The sequence below is a fragment of the Candoia aspera genome, chromosome 7 (genome assembly GCF_035149785.1).
Source record: "Candoia aspera isolate rCanAsp1 chromosome 7, rCanAsp1.hap2, whole genome shotgun sequence".
NCBI lineage: Eukaryota > Metazoa > Chordata > Lepidosauria > Squamata > Boidae > Candoia > Candoia aspera.
In genome coordinates this window covers 2,603,540-2,627,763 of record NC_086159.1, presented here as the reverse complement: position 1 = coordinate 2,627,763, position 24,224 = coordinate 2,603,540, and the positions used below count along the sequence as shown (strand labels likewise).

Sequence of the window (24,224 nt, the reverse complement as noted above, 5' to 3'; positions counted from 1 at the left end):
TCAGAGATATTGACACGTACTACAAAAATCTAAACTTCCCCAGGGAAAAATAATATGTAACGAAGACCCGTGGAGTGTGCTTTATTTTCCTGTCTAATATTTCAGTTTTTCAATAATAAATAAATTTAATAAGACTGCTGCCAATGTTTTCTGAAGTCCTCTGCATGGGTGCCCCTCTCCCAGCCTTGTTGGGACTCCCAGCCCGCTATCCAGCACCCCCAGCCAGGATGGCCACATGACGGGTGCTGGGGAACGTTCGGAAGCATCTGGAAAGCTCTACCGTGTCCCCAGAGGATAGGATGCCAGGGAATTGGAGCCCACGCAGGAGAACCTAGAATCTTTGCATAGCATCAACATCAACATGCTATAATAGAACAATCCAACATTTCTAGACTTCCTTGACTCTCCTACTTTAGAAGGCTGCAAGAAAAAGGGTTCTCCTTTTTTAGAACATTTCAGGCACATTGTTCTCCACACACAGACACAATAAAATGCCGTGGGCTATAATTACAAACACAGAAAAAATGGCAGCAAATGAGTAACATCTCAAATATTAGTCAGTAGAGAGAAGGGAGACCACAAGTGCTTAAAACCTCTGGGGGTTAGTCAGGGCAGGGCAAATGTCTATTTCCTTGGGGAGGCAGCTCCATAATTGTAGAGCAAAAGCTCAGAAGAGGCTGTTCCTGTGTCCATGTGCCAGAGGTTAAGTGTACCTGTGTTTGGGCCTTCTAAGGTGACTGGACTTGTGTGAAGAAAGACACTAGAAACTCTCCTAGACCACAATCAGTGATCTTATCAGATCCACAGCAACCAACCCAGTGCCTCTGAGAGACCAACTGGTAGGGCACAAATGCAACAGGGCACTCTCTGTGTTGCTTCTCTGCAACTTGCATCATGACATACATGCTCTAAAGCTGAAGATTATGCAGAGTCACGCATGACTTACAGCTGCTGGAAACTTTCTGTTCCACTCATCGGTCTTCAAATTCCCCATCCTTCTAAAGGGAGCTACAAGGAAGCCACCATCACTGCATCACGTAGGAGCCATTGCCTAAGATAATAGGAACTATCGGATGCTCTTGATGTCATGACTCCTGAATTTTCAGCCAAATCTGTTTTGCTGTAAAGCCCCCAGTGTTGGTGTTACAGGAGGGAAATCCTTGCCTACTAAACAGCTCCTGTGAACAGACGGGCGTCGTGTGGCTGCTCTTGAGAATAAATTATCTGCGTTATGTCCTTCCCAGTCTCCAGGGCCCCGTGGACAAATCACTGATTTTTCTCCGCAGAACTGTGACCTATTAGCGTTTACTCTGAAAGTCCCTTAGCGTTTCCTCCATGAATTCTTACTCCATATGCAGGAGAAATGCAGAGCATCTAAGGCAGTGTTTCTCAACCTTGGCAGCTTGAAGATGGGTGGACTTCAACTCCCAGAATTCCCCAGCCAGCTGTGCTGGCTGGGGAATTCTGGGAGTTGAAGTCCACCCATCTTCAAGCTGCCGAGATTGAGAAACACTGATCTAAGGCCTGCTGATAAATCACTGCTACTGCCTCCAGTCCAACAAATCAGCTCTTCCAAATTTCTTCCCCATGTCCCCACAATGCACTTGTCTTGTTTTGCTCCTTCCTTACTTACAGTGAGCGCAGCCCCCATTTAGATGCATTGCTTTCCTTTTCACTCAGCTTTCGTGCTTTGCTTCCCTGGACCTCTGGAGCTTCCATTTGCAGAAGAGTCATCCTGTAAGGAGTGATTTGGACATTCTAAGCTCAAAAGCCCCCTGCCGATCTAGAATGCTTCCAGACTGACGTTTTGATAAAAGCTTCGCCAGAGTCCCCATTCACCGCCCTTATTCTTTGAGCACACGGGACAAATCTGCCCTCTGGGTTTAGAGGACTGTGGGTTCTACGGAAGAAGCTTCCAGCTTTGGGGCACCAGGAGGAAAAAAACTGAGACTCACTCTAATTCAGGTTGCTCTTCCTCCGACTCTGTCCAGGAAGCTGAGCTAATGAACCGCTGTAGCGATGGCCGTTTTTCTCCTTGCTTGGTTCCTTTTAGACTCCTAATGGCAGGAGAATCAAACAGGGTTTCTTTAAAAAGAAATTTTGTTGGCTTTTTTTCACTGAACACCCCCCCTCCCCAAATAAAGCAAAGTAACGAGACCGGAAGGAAGGAAGGAAGGAAGGAAGGAAGGAAGGAAGGAAGGAAGGAAGGAAGGAAGGGCATTTATTTACTGATACATACAGATAGTCCTTGACTTACGGCTTACAGTTGGGAAGTTCAGTCACTAAGCAATATGGTGTCCTAACAGTCAGGAACCACGCTGAGACAAGGAATAGGTCTCTAGTGTTTATTACTGCTACATTAGACAGAAAATCCTAACAAACTGAAGAAGCGTGGGAAAAACCCAGACAGATAAACCCCAAAAGTCAAGGTGGGTCTGATCTGTGTCTCTTCGAATGGCTGCTTAATTCCTCCCTACTACGCATGCGTTTTCCCCCCTGGATGGGGGCCCCCTCCTGCTCGCCATCAGTACTCATGACATAAGGTGTTAAGTGAGGCATCATGTGACTGCACCCGATGTTATGTCCTTTTTTGCTGCGGTGGTTAAGTGAATCACATGGTTGTTAAGTGAATCTGGCTTCCCCCATTGTTCTTGCTTGTTGGAAGCCGGCTGGGAAGGCTGCAAATGGTAGTCATGTGACCCCGGAATGCCACAACCATTGCAAAAACATGCCAGTTGCCAAGCGCCTGAATTTTGATCACGTGACTGGGTGGACATGGCAATGGCGATAAGTGTGAGGACTGGCCACAAGTCCTTTTTTTCAGCACCATCGTAACTTCACATGGTCGCTAAATGAATGGTCATAAGTCAAGGACTACCTGTATACAGATGAAAAAAGTTCTGCATAAGCATTTCAATGTTTCAGCCTCAGAAAGGTAAATAGATGGTCCCAACTGCTCAGGGTTCTGCAGAACTGAACGAACAGCTTTGGGATGAATCCTTACAATGGAGATTGACTATGGATGATTACAAGGAAATGTAGCTTCCATCAAAGAAAGGTGGTGGCGGTGGCACAACGGACTATCATCATTAGGTTCACAGACTGCCACTGAGGCTGGGTGGGAAGCATGCTGGGGGTTTGAGGGGAGTACTTTCAAACCAGAGGACAGTATTTCCAGGGATATACCAGCAAGGGAATTTCCCCCCTCCTATAATTCAACTCAGTGTAGAATAACAGCCAACCACCATTTTTCCATGGGTACCTCTGGTTCATCCCCTTTTCCCACTAGTCTGCGATTTCTTTTTTAAAAATGGGGTGACAGCTGTGTGTATCTTTCTGCGTGTTTTCCCCTAACAAACACACCTTGCATGCAAGTTTTGTCTAATACGCTGCATTCTCGTCCACCGCGTTCAGCGCACATCGGCATTTCCACGCACGCTTTCCCTTAACACACTTCCTTTAACAGGCAGACTGCAGATGAGATCTGCGTTCTGCCCGATTTCAATTCCTACATTGACCCAGACGTGCAAAACTTAGCCAGTTCCCCTCCAGATATGAAATACACGAATTTCTCCCTCGTCCCTTGGTCAAAGAACCTCCACTGGAAGAGCGTGCCATGGTGGATTACTGCAGCTGTGACACAACACATCTGGAGGGAGCCTGGTCAGGGAAGTTCACTCTGCAGCTGTCTTACGTGTGCACGCCTACACAGACGCACAGTGCTGTACGTACCAACTCGAGCGTCTGTTGAATTTATCATTCCTGTTGTTTCCGTCGGTTTCGTTCAACTGAGCCTTTGTAGAACAGGGAAAGGGAGAGGTCACCATCAACATGCAACTAATACTTTTAGAGTGAGGAACGATCAGTACTGGAAAACACCAACATACCAGTTGCAAAAAAGTGACTGCATTTCCATTACTGTTCCTAGGCAAAGTTGCAGTGCTAACTCTGCGTAGTGATGAAGGCTGCACAAAACAAGAGACACTGCTTGATCGGTTAGGCATTCCGCATCCTGCAAGAGCCCCGAGGTTCTTCTGCGCACAAGGCGGGACTTGCGTGAACAAAGCAGAGCTTCTAAGCAGATTTAAGAAGTCTGCGTGGAGTTCAGCACTGATCTCACGAATGGATACTCATCACTGAACAGGATATACCATAAAAACTCTACGCGGCTCAAATCCTGGGCCCAATTCCCTTTTCTATATCCAGCCCCTTTTATCATCATCAATAGTATAAATAAAAAGACAGAGAAGAACACGCGGTAGCCCTTTTCTGCAAGTCACTTATCTGGGCCATATAAAGTATGGCATCCAAGTGACAGTTCCAAGCAACGTACCGTAATAGCCAATGGGAGCATCAAAAGAGAAGAAGGGCCACAGATTTCTACCAGTTAAAGGGTTACATTTTCCACCCAATTCCTCAGCAACTATTTAACGGTTCGATGAAACGTATTCTGCACTTTTCCATTAACAATGGAACTAATGATCAAATGCAGAAAAAACAGTTACAAATATTTAACGGTCTCCAAAGGAATACTTGGTTCTGGCTACTGTATATCCATCTTTCAGTTCAAAAATATCATCCAGTTCAAACTGTATATGAGAGTATCCTAACTGCTGCAGAAACTCAATTATCTGGGGTATTTCTAATTTGATCCGTAGGGTCAATATTTGTAATTCAATAATTTTGTTCACGCTTAAGAATGTCCTTTTTTTTGGAGAGAGATTTAGACCAGGAATTGGTTGGCAAATGAACAAATAGCACAGATAAAAGGATAAAGCAATGCACAGAGACTTTCCTTATTTTTATTTTTATTTTACTTACAACTAACTTGGTTTTCCTGGTTAAGCACACAGTTTTTTCAAAGTCCTATAGATCGGGATATTTAGTGCACCTCCCCTCCTTCCTCAGACACAGCACCAATTTATTTCTAGCCTTAGTGAAGCCAGTGAAAGCAGAGCTCTCTCACTTGCATCTAAAGGTTCAGTAGAAATATGAATTCAAATTTGGAGCTTGTGTTCTATTCCAGATGAGTGTGTGCAAATAAACTATATTTCAAAGTAAATTAAGTAACTCACGATAAACATGGCAATGTACTTTTCCATTTTTCAAGGTTGACATTGAAGGTATCTTTCTGAAACCCAGATGGTTGTTTCTTTGATTTACCAGCAATGTGGGGCTTAACAGATGAGCATATGGCATGTGTTTATATATATCTGTCTGAACTCGTAAACACTTTTTTGAGACCAGAATGAAATGTCATAAAGACATTTTAATCTGCATGTACTATTTGCTTACTATTTTATATCCATCAATTTACTTCAGTGAGTTATGTAGAAAAAAAAGGCCAAAAAGAATCAAAAGTCCAACTCTTCCAAGTGGGAAGCTGGTTCTGTGATTCACTGGAAACCATGGTCACCCCTCTGTTTTTGAGTTTTAACCATATATTAATTACACTTGCAGTCACCATCTCATGAACTACAATCTGGAAAGAGCCCAAATACAGAATTCCGATGGGCATTAAGAAGGGCAACTTGAGAAAACCCAAGGAGAGTGAATGGAAAAGATCTGGCCACAAACTATTCAAAGTTCAAGATGCTATGCAAGAAAATGGTGCCAGTTTTCAGTGACGTAACTGGAACTTTCAGGACTTGGTTTATGCATTTTGCAAGGCTGCAAAGGGGAGAAAGGAAAGCAAATGCAAGAAAGAAGAGCTCAGAAGCATCACAATTTGATTACTAAGGCAGGGCACAGCACAGAAAAGAGCGCAGAAGGCAAGAGGCTTGTAACACTTGTACCTTGAGAGAACCAGAGAGTTTTTTAATCGATGAGTCATCTGAAAGTGCAAGAGAAGTGGAAGAATATACATTAATCTAGGGAGCAAGGGCTCCAACAGAATTCGAAGAGATATCGAGAGGCCTGTAAGAGAGCAATCTCTGTGGCTTGGTCTGGGCTTGGCGGGGAGTGAATTGGTTTGGAGAAGACGTCCAGGGTGGGCTCACCGCTTCACTTGCTTGCCTTTCCTTGGACGCCCCTGCCTGGCACGGCAAGTGAAGACCAAGAGCTTGAGAGACCAGCAGCGACCCCTCCCTACCGTGACATCTGCCCAAAGGCAGCAACCTCCAACACCAGTTCCACCAAGTGGGCACTCGTAGACTCCCCTTTTCGGGAGAGATGGGCAGTGATAGAAATTTGAAGTATAAATGAAATGAAATGAAATAAACAAATAAACAGAGGAACCTGCAGTGTAGGGTTGGGGTGGGAACTGGGTCAACGCTGTTTGCAAAGGGAAGGTTAAAAAAAAAAAGCCAAGAGGACAGCTACAACTTGTCATTGAAACCCTGCCCCTTTTAATAGGCAATACACATTAAAAGGGGTGGGGCTTTGATTGTGGCTATCTTGACCCTCCCCTGCACGTTGCCCTGGAATTACAAATCAGAAAAAAAATAACTGTATTAGGAAGCACAGAGCCCCCTTTCCCCAGCCCCATAGCCCCAGTCAAAATCAACCTAGCTGGGCTGATGGGGCTGTTTCATGAAAAAGATCCAACCACAATCGCTTAATAGTGGGAATAGCTAAAGGAGCCCCCATTGCCTGATTTGAGCCTAGGCCATGCACAGCACATTGCATTAATGCGCATCCACATGCACCCATCCTCCCTGAGAAGCTTCAAGTTACTCAGCATCGGATTATTTAGATCACCATCCCTGCACTGGAGAAAAAAAAGGCAGGGAAGAGGATATAGCCATCACTTCGGTCAATAACGCCTTGGCTGTTACCTCGGTCCCCCAGAGAGCTGAAGGACTTTTCATTCTGGAGTAATACCTCCTTCAGCTCTTCCAGTTCGGCGTGCTCTCTTGCATATGTACGTTTTAAGTTTTCCACATGCTGAATCATCACTTCTACCGCCTTACTGACCCGGCTTTCCTAAGGAAGAAAAGTTAGGGAAGGACAGAAGCCAACCGGTGTCTTCGTTGATTATTTCACTGGGGAAAAAGGGGGCACATGTACACCTCAGTATGATACTGCACCAAGAGACCCATCTTATTTTGAGCAAAAGATTTCAAAGCCACCCCAAGCGCTCTGTTGTTTTTCAAACTGCAAATACGTGGAACTCCAGAGAAGGTAGGAAAGCTGTAAAAGTCAAACCGGCTAAATTGTGCAGGCCTAGGGGTGACCTTAGGGGGATAAGAAAGAGGGCAGAGTTCAGGTATGTACCGTAAGAGTGGAAATGAAGTCAACCACCACTGGATTCTACAACACACCTTGCAGCCGGTTGTGATCTGTGTTGGTCTACTGGATTCTGTAACCACAGATGCCGTTGATGGTGGGTCAATGGTATCAGTTTGGGCAAGGATGCCACATAACTTTTAAGGAAAAGTATATGGTGGCAAGGTATGTAGAAGCAGGACTTTTGTGCCAACCACTTGCTTAAGGGTTCTTGCTCACTTCCTTATCATGGATGAGTAAGAATGAAGCACGTTCTCGTTTTGCTTAATCAAGGAACAGTGTGTTTGACTCAATGAAAGACTGGCAAATTCCATGAATTGCAAGCACCATCTTCTCTACCCAGTAAACAAATCAAGAGTTATTGCTGGACCAGTAATGCTAAAATGCTCACGTTCTCTACTTGAGGCACATTGATTTGAACATTTTCCTGGAGGAACAGATATCACAATAAGTAGCTCATCTTTTTCAAACTTCAGACAAATAAGATTTTGAGAGACCAGAATGATTCTTTGGGTGAAATGTTAAGCAGAAGATTTAGCCTGCAGAGTATTTGGGTAAGATGAAAAGCTTCCTCGCAACTTAAAGACCAACTAAAATATCGTAAGACATCGTGCTTCTTCTTGTTGCCTTCAGAACTTGATAACATGTGGTTTCACAGTGGATTGGGTTGCAAGGGCACCACCCAGTATCTGAAATCCTTGAACGATATCCCTACTACTACACTTCTATAGCATCTAACAATGATCCTTGGGCTGTCATAGTAAACAAGACCTGATTAAAACCATCATCAACACAATACAGATGACAATCAGGGGAATATATGCCTGTGCAGACTGTGTGAAGTGACACCCAAGCAATAAAGGTCGCATCACAAATGCCTTTGCAGATTTATTCAAACCTTGTAGAGGTTCAACTTGCTCTTTTGAATCAATGTGGAATTCTTCTTTTTCATCAAAAGCTCAAGAATATCAAGCCCTTATATGCGATTCCCCTTTTCCTTACCTTGTTGGTTCATATTTCTTTTTGGCTGACTGGCCTCTCTGCTGCCTTGCTCCTCAAGCTTTCCAATTCCCAACATCATTTACAATCAGAGTTTGCTAAGGCAGGATTCTCCCTGAGTTTACTTTCAAAGAATACTTAGCAGTTCAGACTTCCAAGGATATGGAAACATCCCGCCAACTCAACCAAGTGTATGGAGTATCCTATTCTGTATAAATTGTTTTCTGCAGGATTATTTGAAAGAACCCAACACTGATAAAGCCCAGCCAGCTGGCAACACCTAACCACCTAACCAACTCTGCCTGATGTTGAATAGCTTAGTGGGACCTGATCTGTTGTTGCAAGGGAGACAAGGAAATCCCAGGGGTGTAGAGTGGTCTGGATGTTAACCTCCCCACACAGACACATATTGGAAGAAGACAGTGGTAAATCTCTTCACCGTGAAAAGTAAAATGTGCCCATGAAGTCACCAGGAGTCAAACTCAGCTTGAAGGAGACTTCATTTTTTTTAACCTTTACAATTGCTGGATGAGGCAACTTACTTGATGAACGGCTCCCAGCATTTCTGCTTTGCTCGCAATTCTGGTGGCATGCTGATTCAGCAGATCCAAACTCTTCTGCAACTTCTTAACTATCTCCTGCACCTGGTTATCTTCACTCAGAGAGGCTAAAGACTGAACAAAGAACATCCAACACATGCAGGGTCCCCCGGGTGGGGGAGTTGGGTGGTAATAAAAATAGGACAAACAAACAAACAAACAAACAAATAAATAAATAAATACACGCACGCACGCAAAAAAGAAGACAAGCATTGTAGTTTACACAAATGAAGATGGTAAATGGGACAACCCTCTGCCAAGCGCACTTGCGCACTCCCTCCCTCCCTCTCAACTTTTAGCTCTAGACATGGCTTTTGAAGCCTCTGTTTCCGACAGGAGTATAACTGGCATTCATCTCAATAAGCCCACCCACATGCAGGGAAATCTCTTTGTGGCTAGCGATATGCATAGCCAGGTCTGCAAAGCAATCCAAAGGGTTGGTATTTCATACATGAATATCCCACCTCTTCCCAGGAACTCAAGGTGGAGATCTCCTTCCATCACCACTGTGAAAGGCAGGCTGGGCTGAGAGACAGAGGGGGACTGACCCAGAGTCCTCCCAGGAACTGACGTGGCTGAAGGTGACTAGGACCCAGATCTCCCCAATGCCCGTCCAACACCTTCAAAGCTACACCACCCTGGTTCCTGGGCTGAGAGAGAAGGGCTAGCCCAGTGTCCCCAGGGTGCTTCTAGGACTGAGGGGGGCCTGGAGCATGCATTTCCCTGCTCTTAGTCCAAGACCTTCACCGCCCCCCTGCACTAGCTCATGGTGCCCTGCCCTCCCTGGGAGAATCAGCTTCCTTTCGGTCCCTCTGCTTCAGACCTGGATACAGCACACCTGCCCTGTCCTTTACTCTCCCACCACCTGCTGAGCAAGGAGCTGAGTGGATTTGCTTGTCAGGATATGGTAAGATCTGCAGGGGGTGAGGACAAGCTGGGGGGAAATGGTTTGGAGCTCAGAATGCATCGGGATGCTTTGAGAATGGACGGGGTGACAAAGCTCAGCGTCGAACAGTTTCCTGCTTACTGAGAATTCCATCTTCATCACATCCGTGCTCCTAACCCTAAGGCCAGTTTGAAGATTCCATAGGCTCATGCTCCCTACACCAGACCCATACAATTGTCTGAGTACAACTTACTCACGCACAGGGCCAATAAAAAATGAAACTTTAAGGCACAAAGCAACTAGCATCAATAACTCCCAACCTGAAGTTGGTTCTTCAGGCAGCTGCCCAAGCATCTCCTTAGATGCAAACCTCTCATTTTTAAAATCTGTATTTATTTTAAAACACTACTTTTTCCAAAAACAGATTTTACCAAGGCAGGAAAAATCTGTAGATTTCCGGTGGGGGCCACCAAAGTCTTGGGAGATTGGGAGATTTCCCAAAGGGTCTGCCAGTTAATTTTTCAAAATGAATTTTTGTTCAATTTTAGGAGATGGTTTAATCCATCTGGAGATGCCGCCAGTCCCTGCGGTCACTGCACTGCCAACCCTGGCTTATGGACAATCCTCCAAATATATTATAGGGATACAGTATTCTACCTTAACGCAAAGGGTTAGAATCAATCACGTTTTGTTTATTTTCCAAACTCTTCTCGAGGAGCTCCACAATAGTTGCTGCTCAAGAGATAAATGCAAAGTGCTTCTTCATCGAGCAGTTAGGTCTACCTTCACCCTCTGACGCAACGGATGCATGTAACGGAACCCCTCCTCCTCCTCCTTACATTAAGTAGTTTAAAGGCACCAGCAATTTCTTTCCTCAGGTTCCCTTCCGCGAGGTCCCGAGATCGTTCTTCAAGCCTGACTCTCTTCTCTAAAGTAAAGAGGTCACATTTGAATCCAAGAGACAGTCGAAGAAACTCTGCCTGGAGAACAGAAGACAACCAAACATCCCCACCAGGCCGATTACCAGTTGGCCAACCTCTTAACCCCACCCCACCCCACCCCACCCCACCCCAAAAAATCTGTTATTGCTTCCAGCAGGAAGGACTCTCAAGCTGCAGGTTGTATGAACTCGGGCTGGGTGGCAACGCAGGAGACGCCAAACGTTTCACGCCAGACCAGTTCAATTCTGAAACGATCCACGTGTAATGCAGAACCACCACTTGGAGTGTGAAGTGGGCTGTTTCAAACACGCTCCAAGCATTTCAGCCTTTGAATGCTGTTTTGCCCTTGGAACAGAGCTGTCTGAAATACAACACACCTCCAGCTGCCAGGGACTGGGTGTTTTTTCTCACACTTACAGTAGCTGTGTTGCATTCCAAAAAGGTGCTTCATGCACAAAATGCGGCGTTTCCGATTCAAAAAGAGTTCAGCTCAAAACATTTGGCAGATGGCTAATTTAATAAGCAAGAGGTAGCCCAGTGTCCAAAGTAAATTTATTTGTTTTACCTATTTACATTCTGTTAAACTCTAATCCTAAGAGTTAATTCAACACTGAGGGTTTCCTAACACATGCCTGTTTGTTAGATCATGAATTCCAGTGGCCCAAACCTACCTCAAGCGCAGAAAATATCATACTGACATGGGATTCAGGTGGAAGGAACAAGGAAGCCCAAATTAACACTTTGTCTCCAGTTAACCAGGTTCTAACCTACCACCTTGTCTTAGAAGACACCAGGCGATACTGTCGGCCTTGTGGGGGTAAGCCGGATAGGAATCACAAGCAGATGAGCTAATTCTACTTTATGTAAAGCTACATTGGCAGAATCTTGCAAGTATGAAAGTAAATCTCCCCCCTCAATCTCATTTTCAGCTCGAGAAACTAGGGAGGGTCCCTCCTGAGCCTCTTTCTCTGCCCATTATGCAGCTGCGGGCTCAGCCGCCTCTTATCTGACCCTTCCCTAGGCAGCATCTCTTCGCCCCGTCTCCCAAGGTCTTTCCCACATACAGTACCATTACAGATACTCAGAAAAAGCATGTACTCTTCATGAGTTTAGAGACAAAACCCTATTGCCCTTCTCCCCATTGACAGACAGACAGATAGATATAGATAGATAGACAGACAGACAGACAGACATAAAAGGGGCAGGCCATTTTAGGTTAGCATCCATAATATTTTAAGTCAGGGACAAAAGAATCCAAGGAACACGACAGGATTATAAAATGATCCACTTACAATTACATGCAAATGACAGAAGGCAAGAATCCCAACTAATCTAAAAAATAAGAGATCTCACTCCAGAAGCAAGGGGTGATTAAAATGGAACTGAAGCCCTGTCATAGCCCCACCCATCTGCCCTGAAAGCTATGAGCAAGCAGTTCCCCCCTTTGGGAGAAGAGAGACTTCGGAATTAGTTCATCCATTAAATTTGCTCTGTTTCCATGCAGGAAAGCTATAATTCACATTTCCATTTCACCTTCCCTGAAAGTACAAGAAAACCTATTGGTGAGAACCTTTTCCTTGCCTACTCCAGAGGGCAAAAATCTAGATTCCGGTCTGTAGCTGGTGTGACAATGGAGTCGCTGAAAAGGTTTATGTGCCAGGCTGTCGGGAAAGGAGCTTACGTAAACATCCAGGAGAAGAACCCTATTTGCATGACGGCGACAAGCGCTTTGAACGGTACACAGGGTTTTAATTCCGTTTTTCAGTTTTAAGAGGATGAGGCCTCCACCTTCCCAAGAAGAGAAGAAATTTATCTCAGCTTTTCCTCCAGGGAGATGAGCTTTTCCTCCAGGGAACAGACACGCCATACACTAACGACACTTGTGTGTGTTTCTGTCCTGACCTGGAAACACACAGCTAAGAAGCGCGAAGACACAGCAAGAGGAGACAGAAAAAGCAACAAAAACGCCTGTGCTTACCTCCACTTCTTTCTCACTGGGAGAGCCACTGAAACGAGAAGAGCCCCCCCACAAAACAGAGAACATATTAGTGGGTCCCTCATCTACACAGACCGGAAATGTCCTTTTCTAAGGCCTTCCCAGAACAGACTGGAACTCTTCTCAAAATTCCTAACCTAACAGCCATTCTAGCCGAAAGGTCTGGAGTCCCGCCGTCTCAAGGGGGTCATGTTGGGCAGCCAAAAAGATGGAACGAGGTCTGCTCTAAGGGAATATCTGCAGACCAGTCCTTAAGCTGTCAGGGAGGGGACAGACTGCTGCCCTTTCAGTTGAGCTGATCCAGAATGGCACATCAACCAAAGCACAGAATATGGATCTTTAGAGCAGGATACCTGGTACCAAGAAAAGCCATGGGGAGAAGTTCAGAAGGTCCTCCAGAAAAAAAAATGGCTTTAAGGAAGGTTAAGAGGCAAACTGCAAGCCGTGTTGGCACTGGAAATGATCAGGATGCAGTGCTTCAGAGCCAATTTCCAAAAGGTGCTTCTGAATATGCAGGAGACACCGGCCTGTCTGCCCCACCTTAAAACAGCTACAGTGGTGCAGAGAGGTGCGGCTTCTCTACTCTGCCCCGTTCTGAATCGCTTTGGGGAGACTGAATCCCAAGCACCACGCAGCCCTTGCAGAAAGCCAAATCAACCTTGGAGGAGAGGAGGGACCTGTTGGGATGCCAAACCCATGAAGCCTCATCTGGGGTGCCACAGGTCTCTTGCAGTCTGCAGTCACAGTAGGTTGCAGTCGTCTAACAATAATAAAACACAGGACCATGAGATCTTGACTGAGTCAGGAAAGGTGACATGCTGAAGAGTTTGCAGGCTAAAGAAACTGGAGGACTGGGATGGATTTTCTCATGGCTTTGCATTCCAGCCTTCTTTATGAGATATTCCCCACAAATATTCCAGACAAAAGAGAGGCCTGGGCTACAAGTGGGGCAAGAAGAGGGGGCAAGCTTCATACTCTCTGTATTCATCGAACCCGATCAGGGGTATCCACAGGATATGGACAGGTAAGTCAAGGTGGCATCTAGAACAGAGCAAACAATGCTCCGGCACAGGTATAAACAGGCTGAGCATTGACTGCACTGTTGTGGCCACCTTGATTTTTTTTCTCCATACCCTGAGAGAACTTCTGAGCCCAATACTTACTTATCCTGGTCCTTTTGGCACACAACACTGCTTGACAGATTCTGACATGAAGATGAGTCACCTGCAAAAAGTGATCAGACAACCAAGACCTTAAAAAATGCAGGTGAGTGAGAAAGGACATCTTAGAAGCAGAACTGGTTGGCTGTTCATGGTTTAAAGGAACCTTCCCTAATGTGGTGCCCTCCAGAGGTACCTGTCCCTGGCTAAGGATTCTGGGAATTGAAGTCCAGTATATCTGAAATGCACCAGGTTAGGGCCAGCTGGCCAGCACAAAGTTTTCCTGTGCCTATGCAAATTCTATTTATTGTTGAACTATAAGAACAACAAAAGAACTCCCACCTAAAAGGTCAGATGAGATAAACCCAATGTTTAAACCTCAGTGTTTCCATGACTGGGGTAGGAACAAAAAAGGACTCATTTAAAACAGGGGAGGACTAGCTGTTGATAGCAGAGGGGCCACACATTTTGGGAGGAGGCATTTCCATTGTTTAGTAATCATTAACAACTCAGCGGAGAGATAAGATTTGGTCTAAAATTTCTTGAGAAGTTTCTGCTGAAATCCAGTGCTTGACAATGGAAAATAGCAAATCATTATTTGATGAGGAATGGCAGGCTTTATGCAGGAGATAAGCCACAGTCTGTATCAGAAAGTGTGGGAAAGTTAAAGTATACCAGCATCACAAAATGTTTAAATTTAATTACTAAAATTGAAAGAAGGAATAATAATAATAATAATAATAAACAACTGCAAGTGGCAGAATGGTGTTGCTCCTGTGGCAAGAGCTTTGCTACCCATCTGGGAAAGGCCAGCATTTTTTGGATTCCTTTTCCTCTGTTTTTTGGAGAAGAGTTTACTTTTCTTTCCTCCTTTTTGCAATTACAGGTGGAGTCCTTGGTGCTCTCTGAGCCTGGTTGTTTTCTTGCAGATGTTTCATGGCCAGACTAGGCAGCATCTTCAGTGCAAAGAGGGAGTGAGCCTTGCTCTCAGTTTATACACCGTGGCTTGCCCTGCTTGTGTTGGTGGGGTGTTGATCTCTCCCTGGGAGTTCTTTGGTTGGGCTGTTGTTTGCTGCTTGGTTGATTGCCTGAGTTAACGGTTCCTTGATTAGGGTGTGTTGTGCTGTTTGATGGTTCATCTGGTGTTAATCCTAGTGTTGATTTTTGCCTATCTGGGTGTCGATTGCTGGCAAGGGGGTGTCCTGGTCTTTTGGGTTTTCTCTTGTCTCTTTTGAATGGTGTGTAAATGTTGTTTACCTCTATGTGTCTGTTGATGGCTGCTTGGTCTGAGTGCCAGGCTTCCAGGAATTCCCTGCCATTTTTGGATTTGGCTTGGTTTAGGATGCTCACTGTTTCCCAGTTGAAACAATGGTTGAGTCTGTCCATGTGTTGTGAGATGAAGGAGTTCTCATTGTGTCTTCTGACTGCCAGTGGGTGTTCGTGGATGCGCTCTGCTGCTCTCCTGCCTGTCTGTCCTACACAGTGGCAGCCATCAACAGACACATAAAGGTAAACAACATTTACACACCATTCAAAAGAGACAATAGAAAGGCCAAAAGACCAGGACACCCCCTTGCCAGCAACCAACACCCAGATATGCAAAAACCAACACTAGGATTAACACCAGATGAACCATCAAACAGCACAATACACCCTAATCCAGGAACTATTAACTCAGGCAATCAACCAAGCAGCAAACAGCAGCCCAACCAAAGAACTCCCAGGGAGAGAACAACACCCCCACCAACACAGACAGGGCAAGCCACGGTGTATAAACTGAGAGCAAGGCCCACTCCCTCCTCGCACTGAAGACGTTGCCTAGTCTGGCCATGAAACGTCTGCAAGGAAACCACCAGGCTCAGAGAGCACCCAGGACTCCACCGTTCAACACAGAGCTACAAATATTTGCTTTGATTACAGATAGTCCTCATTTGGTGACTGCCTTGAATAGTGACTATTCACAATTACCACAATGCCTGCTTTGCCACATCAAAAGCCTCCAGTGTGCAACTGATTAAGGTCTGGTCAGTTTGGTTCTAATCAACTAATTAAGGCCACAGAGCTGAGCTTGTTAACTTGCAGTTAGCACTTTTTAGGGAAGCCCTGAGCTGGGGGAAAAGCAGCTCAGGAAGAGATTGCTTAAACAATCCTGTTTAAGCAATCTCTCTGTCCTGCGAGGGGGCAAAATGGGGGGGGGGGAAACAGGACAGGCACCACACTGTAGGAGAGAACTTTATCTGAATGAGATGACACCAACCAGCTTCCCAGCATCTCTCTCTGTCACGTGGTTTGCATAACGACCACATCACTTAACACCATTTCGCCAACTGTGTTCACTAAACAAGGACGACCTCTATGTCAAATCAGTGCAGATGAGGTGGTCATCACTATTATTACTCCTAGTACAGAACTCCTTCAAGGACCACAACTTGGGGGGGGGGATTATTTAAGAGGACAGTGTCAAAGATAAAGCAACCAATCACCAAGAACCAAAGAATTGAAGGGCCTCTCTAGGCCATGAGCCAGCATCCCTTGTCCAGAGTAAGTTAGAAGAATTGGAACAAGGAGAAAAGGAAGCGATTCAGGCACATAGTGATGTCCCACCCTGTCCAAGTTAAAGACAAGGCTGGCTTTACAGGCTGCACAAAACCTTCTTGAGGTTTTCATTTAGTATGTTCTGCGAACTCGGTCATTGTGACTTGTAAGCCATGGCTTAGTGCAAGATGCGGACCGAGCCAACTCTGGCTTAGTCAAAACCCCAAGGCTGCTTGTGGCTTCGCCAGCTCGCTGCTTGCACGGGGATTCACGTATCTGAAAGAAAGTGACGACAATACCAGCCCTGCTGCTGGAGGGACCTGCTGAGGCTTCCTCTTTTGCAGCAACAGTCGCTTCCTGCGACACTGAAGTAGAGAGGTGTGTTTTCCCCTCCGGTTCCAGTAGTGTAGAGTCTGTATCTGTAAAGGCAGAAGACAAGGGGAAAAAGGGATAATGCGATATCCAACTCAGATCACTTGGGCATTTGAAGATTTTCGTACATTTCAGCAGAGGAAACAGCAGCCCTCCGTTAGGCAGACTTTTTCTTTTATCCGTTCAATTGTGTCCAATTCTCGGAGACTGCCTGGAGAAGTCCCTGCGGTTTCCTTGGCCAGGTTTTTCAGAAGCGGTTGGCCATTGCCTGCTTCCGAAGGCTGGGAGAGAAGGACCGGCCCAACGTCCCCCAGCTGGCTCTGTGCCCAAGGCGGGACTAGAACTCTCGGTCTCCCAGTTTCTAGCCTGGTGCTTTAACCACCACACCAGACTGGCTTTCTTAGGGAGACATAGCTTGACGGTTTTCAGCCCTATTTCTGAGTCTCCCTCCATTCACCACCCAAATTCCAGAACTGTTGGGTTGTGAAGGAAGGGAGATCTTTACAGGTGCAGAAAAAGCCAGATTGTCATGAGTGCCGTTGAGCTGAAGGCATCAGCACAACGGCACACATGACAATACCTAGGAAGCAGAGGAAGGGATTTAAGATAAGCAAAGCACGCACAACAACAGACACAGACCCCGAGGAGAAGGGAATGACCCCGGCCGGATGACCCAGCCATCAGGACACAAAAGAGGAAGAAGGAAAGACAAAGACAGGGCGGATCACGAGGCACACCTGAAGCTGTCAGCAAAGCGCAACGGAGATCGCCCAGCTGACAGCAATCACCGGCCGGAGAAAGAAACCAATTATGGGCGAAGCCCGGGGCACCAGCAGGGGCCCTGCAACCCTTCACCTACCGGCACGGAAGCATGCAGGACAAAGGGGGGATGACGCAACCCAAAGTGGGGGGGGGGCGCTGACCGGCGCGGGCTATTTAAACCCCGCACCGGCGAGCTCCCTTCACTCTCAGCTTTTTTCTCGTTAAGCACTACACTGAAATAAACCTGAACCTGCTCTTCCCTGAATCAGTGTCTGTGTTTCACTCAGTGGTAGGCAGCGCATGACACAGATCTGGATTCCCACTGTAATCTGTGGTAGATCAGAGAGATCTGCTGAATAATTACAGCCACTGTTTCTTTTTGATGATGTCACCGATCAAGTGTTATCATTCTGGTGTCACTGTGGCTGCATAATTTGAAATGTTCTTTGTTACTTACCACCTGCTCTCTACTTCCACTTACCTTGTGATTCTTTGGTGCCCTCTGTAGCAAAGGAAGAAGTTTCTTGGGATGAAGTTAGTTCACTGAGAAAAGAATAAGATGTGAGCGCACAATCCAACTGCAGAAAAACAAGATGGATAATGAAATGGGTGCATTTTCTCTTACCTGAATAAGGTATCTGCTAACGGTCCGGCATCACTCTCCTTGCAAAAAGATGAAACGTCTTAGCATTTATAGCCAAACAAAAAGCATTGGGAACATTTATATATATATATATATATATATATGAGAATGATGAGGCACAGGGACATTTCCTTGAGGCTGCCTTGAGTTTCTGATCTGGTGACCTTATAAATGATATTACTAATATAATCAATACACTACCAGGATCAATTCCATAAATATAAAATAAAATAAAATAAAATAAAATAAAATAAAATAAAATAAAATAAAATAAAATAAATAAAATAAAATAAAATAAAATAAAATAAAATAAAATAAAATAAAATAAAATAAAATAAAATAAAATAAAATAAAATAAAATAAAATAAAATAAAATAAAATCAGCTTGGGACTGGGGAGAGACACAGTGAGGCACCATTTGACTGTGCAACTTGCCGGCAGTTAACGGTATTTCCATACGCATTCCCTTTGGGGCAAAGTCTGTTGTTTCCTTTGCTCTATTTTAACAACAGCTGTTCCCTGAAGTAACAAGGAGAGGTTAAAAAGAGCCACAGATCTCTGTTGGGAGGACCCACTGATCTCAAAAGGCTCGAGGAAAGCTAGATGAAAAGGGCTGAGCCAGTCCATGTTTCCCTCTGCCATTTTTACAACGGAACACTAGATTTGTCGGCTGGTGTGAAGCCTCCGCCGCTCAGCTCCAAAGATTCCCTAAAGCAAGAGCAGGGAATTTGCCCCGCTCCAAATGTTATACAAGCACAGCTATCAGCATCTTCCACCACTGGCGGGGCTTAGCTTGGAAGCAGAAAGGTGCAGTTAGCAACGCTGGGGGGAGGGAGGGAGGGAGGGAGGGGAGGCAGAGTTTTTCCACCTCTGGCTTTTCCAGATGTAGTAAATTCCTGCCTGAACTACTCCCGAATATTCTGTAACTACGGAGCAGAGTGTTCCAGATGCTATATTTCTTTTACAAGCGTTTGCACCCAGAATTATCATACCCCAAATCCCGTAAATGCAGTCCCTTATTCCCAGGGTAGTTAATGAGAATCTTCCTCAATCTATTATCCTCCAGGTACTTTGAAACTCCAATTGCAAGAATTCTCAGCTTGGTCTCCTGGGAACTGGACAGCTGGATTAGGGTGGAAATCTTTGCATTTGGAAACAAGTACGTCTGAAGCTGGGATGCCGTGATTCTTAATGGCCAAGACAGCCATCAGGAAAACTTGTGAATTTCCAGAACTCTAGCCAAAGTTCTACCTACTCCAACACCTTATTCTCTATTGCAGGGTCTCTCCACCAGGGTTCCGTGGCTCCCTGGGTTTCCACGAGAGGCCACGAGGGGTTCCCTGGGAGATCACGGTTTATTTAAAAAATTATTTCAGGTTCGGGCCACTTCACCTTAAAGAGGTAAGTTTTATTCTTTATGTTTAGTTTATGAACACATAGTTTAAGAATGCATCTATACAGGCCCACCCATGAAACGAATATAACAGTTTTGTCATTCCTGTCCTATATCTGAGCCTGAATGTGCAGGGGTTCCCCGAGGCGTGAAAAATATTTCAAGGGTTCCTCCAGGGTCAAAAGGTGGAGAAAGGCTGGTCTATTGTAACAAACCTAATGCTTAAAGCAGGCAAGCCAGGCTTAATGGCAAGTTCCTTGCCCCCTCCTCTTTCTGCACGTAATTAAGTATTATGGTAGCATTCAGGAAACCATAACGTCCATTAAGGGGTTGTGGGTAGTATCTATTGCACACCCCTAGTTTCTGAATTTCTCTAATTTCCTTTTATAGTCACCAAAATCAGCAGCCATAACTTCATTGTCATTTTATCTACAAGTAGTCCTCGCTTAACATCCACAATTGGGACTGGCAACTCCATTGCTAAGCATCCACGATGGGCTTACAACTTAACTTCCACCGTGGTGGTAAAGTGAGACATCACATGACCATGACTTGTGATTTTACTGCCAGCTTCTCCATTGACTCCATTGGAAGACAGCTGTGAAGGGTGCAAATGGTGAACCCATGACCTTGGGATGCTGTGATGGTCATAAATGCCTGCCCATCGCAAAGCTCCCCAATCTCAATCACATGACCGTGGGGATGCTGCAACGGTCATTAAGTGTGGGGACTAGTCAAAGTTTTTCAGTGCCGTCATAACTTCAAATGGTCACTAAGCAGGCAGTCATTAAGCGAGTACTATCTGTACTCTGAATGTATGACCAACCACTTTATGGGTTGATCCAATTCTAATTAGTGGGGGAGAAGGTTCTAACTAGTGAGAACTAGCTTACTCTCCCTGGTCTGGCAACAACCAGGTTTGCTGGGACTGACTCAGAACCTTGGTAACTACAGTCCCAACATATCTAGAAGCTACCAGAGTAGAAAACCTGATGATCTTCTTGATCTTCTTATGCATCTTTCTCTCCCTTTCTCCAAGTCTCCTTTGCCTAATTCAAAAGGCATTTCTTTATAGAGAAAATGTTCCAGCTAAACCTCACCCCTGTCTTTTCCTCTCCCAGCTGCCCTCTATCTACCCTGTCCATGATGATACGATGCAAACCGTACTTGGTTCTCCAAAGTGTTGCTAGCCAAGGACCATCCTGGATCAACAACTCTTCTGAAGCCATTCACTTTTCATTAAGAAACACAAACAGCCCGTTTTGATATTTCAGTGCCACTACAAACTAAGAACTACGGCCGACCATGTTTCACTCAAAAGTAAATCAAGAGACATCCAGACTGAATTTAACTTTGGGTAGGAAGACGTTAGGAAGGTTTCATAGGTTAAGAGTTCAATCCCACACACTGGATGAAACCAACAGAACTCAATGGAAAGAACTCCCCAGTAACTGGAATGGGAATCAGTAAAGTTAATTTGTGAAAGAATGCTGGAAGGGAAATTATTTTCAAAAACTTGTGTTTTCTTGAATTACTGTCTCAACATCTTCAAATTAAATAATTGCTTCTCATCAACAATAGGATGCGTTAAAGAGATGATACGGTTTCATCATTACTTTTGGCCCCCTTTTTTCACCCTTAACACATTTTTTGCTTTTTTATGCTGAAGTAACGTTTACAATTGCTTTTCCAATCCACCCAAACCTCAAGATCTTGCCGAATCACTAATATGTTTCCCCTTGTAATATATGGGAAAGCCAGTATAGTGCAGGGTCAAGTCCTCACCCAGACAATCTACTCATTGGTCCAAACTACTTTAGGGAGGCTCAGACTAAGTAATCTAAGCTAGCTTGAGCTTTCAAGAAAAGGTGAAACAGTAATCTAACAAATTAGAACTCTTTAAAGTTAATTTTCAAGACTTTACATACACATTGTCCCCTGTCTGCATTGGACTAGTTCATACCAACCAAGCACAAGGATGCATGAGCAAGTCCCAGCAGGTTGCACAACCATCTCCTCAGAAGGACAAGCATACACGGATGGCAGAGTTTTAAATGAACCCATAAATTTCAAGTTTCAAATGAACAAAATCAATGTGGTAAAACCCCTCTGTCAATCTTGGGGGGCAGCATAGCGCAAAGAGAGAGAGCCCGGCTTCCATGGTTCTGACTGAATGGTTTTCTTCTGGGGAATCTGCACGCGGAAACCAGTACATAAAACTAACCTTCAGAGGGTCACCATCCATCCTTATTCCCAAGGTCAGGTCTGCATCCGTCTGGTTACCAACCGAATGGTGATTACACCTGCTGGCAGAAACCAATATTTGCATATGGCAGCTACAGCTTTCCCTTCCCCAAAAGTGAAACGCTGGGGGATATTTTTATCTACAGCTTTTACATAAGCAAAGAATCTAGCACCCAGCTGCAACACAAAACCAGCGTAAGACAGAGTAGAATGAACAGCTGTCACTGGTTTCAAGTGCCTGCACAACAATGAGAAGTCAGATGCGCTTATGTCCAGGATGACAACTTCATTCAGAGAGATGAAATACCAAAATTTTGACTTATGGAAGCAGGAGCTTCAAGACATTTCATTACCCGAGGGAGAAAAAAATTCAAATGGTGCCCCCCACATAGTGATTAACACAATGGAAGATCTGATGACCTTTCATGGTATTCTAGCCTCAGTCCTTATAGCTGAAGCTGAGTAACCCCAATCCCAGAAAGTATTTGAGGTAGATGCCAGCTGTTCAAAACAGCAGGCTGCTAAAAAGACATCACATATTATCCCCATTCATAATAACTATGGGGATAACACCCACCTCTAAGAAAATTGCTTGCTCAAATAGATCTTACAACATTTGTAAAAGGCACTTGGCCCAAGAGCAGCCAAATTATGGGGCAACCACTAAAAATGGCTGCATGACCTGACATGAACTGTCCACTTTCTTGAAACGGATGCTAGTCTGGATGATGGGACATGCAAACCTATGGGTTCTAGTAACCAATCCAGCATAAAAAGTTCACAGCTGGATAAGTACTATCAATGGCTTTGAAGAAGCCATGTAGATTTGCTCGTCTGAATCATATATAAAAGGGAGCAGAGGTCACTAGGAAACTGAGAAGCAAATGGGAAGATCCTGGAAATGCAGGAGAAAGGTTACCTACTGAGAATTTTAAAAAGGGTTTTGAGCTGTCTGCAGCCTCTATCAACCTTGGAAGAGGTGGCATTTTAAAAGCTGGGCCTCTGGTCTTACTTGTATTCATCCAAAGTCACACCCGAGGAGGTTCCATTTCTTAAGTGTTGTTTCCCGAATATAAACAATATTTGAGAACTTCCAACAGCCCTGGGCAGAGAGCTTCTTCGAATCAGTTGCAGAGAATCAAGTGACAATGCTTCTGTGAAAGACACAGGGAAGGGCAGGTGGCAGAATTACTGATGGGAGGAAGCCCAGAAGATGTGGCTTTGTTTACTGCAATCATGCAGAACAAGTCTACAGGTAGTCCTCACTTAACAACCATTCGTTTAGTGAAGGTTCGGACTTACGATGGTGCTGGAAAAATGACTTGCAAACGGTCCTCACACTTACAACCATCAGAGCAGCCACGTGATCACGATTTGGGTGCTTGGCAACCAGCTCACATTTACAACCGTTGCAGCATCCTGCAGTCACGTGATTGCCATTTTCAATCTTCTCAGCTGGCTTCCGGGAAGCAAAATCAAAGGGGAACCGTGTGATTTGCTTAATGATGTTATTCGCTTAATGGCCATGTGGCTCACTTAACGACCACTGCAAAAAGTTGTAAAATCGGGTTGGGCTTGTTTAATGGCCACATCGCTTAGTGACCAAAATTCTGGTCCCAGTTGTGGTTGTTAAGCAAGGACTACCTATACTGAGTTGGGATATTATAAAGTATAGTTTGATCCTCCAAGATGTAAACAATGTGGCCAATTTCAGATGTTATGCAGAGCTCTGCATAAACTTACAAATGACCACTCAAAAAGCTAGTTGCTCAGAGAGGACATTTGAGTCAGAGCCTTTCCAACTGCTGCTGAGCTGCACTCTTTCAAAAAGGACGCACGCTTTAGTCTTCGTCCACAGATGGGGGACAGACCACCGATAAGCAAACACTAATTAACAAAAGCATAAATGCGTACAGTAGTATTAATGAAAAGGGATTCACTACACACTTAATAAACCTAATAAAAGGGGGCGGAAGAAAATGATGTTACACACAGAACAATTCCCCAAACGTTGCTTCCAAGTCTGCCGCCTGACCCTTTTCTTGAAAAAAACCTAATTCAAATATTGAACGACGGCACGTCGCAACATGTGAATCAGACGCAGGCTCCTCCTTCCAGGGCTGCTTGCTCCTCCTTTCGGCCAGCCCGCTTGCCCCCAGTGCCCGTTTTAAGCTTACCTAGCAGTAAGGTGTCTTGTGTGGACCGGCACACCCTCCAAGGCCAGCACAGCTGGGTTCCAAGCCTTTGATAGCAGCAGGTTTCCTAATTAGAGAAGAGGAACCGAAAGTAGGGGGGTTGCCTCCCAGAGGCCGGAATGCAGTTCAACTGCAGGTAGTCCTCGCTTAGTGACCATTCATTTAGTGATGGGTCAGACTTACGATGGTGCTGAAAAAAACAGCTCACACTTATGACTGTCGCAGCGTCCCCACAGTCATGTGATCACAGTTTGGATGCTAGGCAACCAGTT

At 45.0% G+C, this 24,224-nt stretch overlaps 1 protein-coding gene across 1 annotated transcript in view; it reads right to left on the bottom strand.

Annotated features, from left to right (window-relative positions):
- IRAG2 (inositol 1,4,5-triphosphate receptor associated 2) overlaps positions 1 to 24,224 on the bottom strand; it is a 59,974-nt gene that overhangs the window by 807 nt on the left and 34,943 nt on the right. The window contains exons 23-38 of the mRNA XM_063308792.1: positions 23,935 to 24,019; positions 22,770 to 22,911; positions 21,738 to 21,819; positions 18,103 to 18,140; positions 17,959 to 18,020; positions 16,643 to 16,762; positions 13,812 to 13,872; positions 12,631 to 12,658; positions 10,551 to 10,691; positions 8,769 to 8,900; positions 6,777 to 6,924; positions 5,796 to 5,833; positions 3,888 to 3,965; positions 3,733 to 3,794; positions 1,956 to 2,057; positions 1,634 to 1,735 (exon numbers count right to left, since the gene is read on the bottom strand). Of these exons, the coding sequence (XP_063164862.1) occupies positions 1,634 to 1,735; positions 1,956 to 2,057; positions 3,733 to 3,794; positions 3,888 to 3,965; positions 5,796 to 5,833; positions 6,777 to 6,924; positions 8,769 to 8,900; positions 10,551 to 10,691; positions 12,631 to 12,658; positions 13,812 to 13,872; positions 16,643 to 16,762; positions 17,959 to 18,020; positions 18,103 to 18,140; positions 21,738 to 21,819; positions 22,770 to 22,911; positions 23,935 to 24,019 (1,421 nt within the window). The remainder of the gene's footprint in view (positions 1 to 1,633; positions 1,736 to 1,955; positions 2,058 to 3,732; positions 3,795 to 3,887; positions 3,966 to 5,795; positions 5,834 to 6,776; positions 6,925 to 8,768; positions 8,901 to 10,550; positions 10,692 to 12,630; positions 12,659 to 13,811; positions 13,873 to 16,642; positions 16,763 to 17,958; positions 18,021 to 18,102; positions 18,141 to 21,737; positions 21,820 to 22,769; positions 22,912 to 23,934; positions 24,020 to 24,224) is intronic.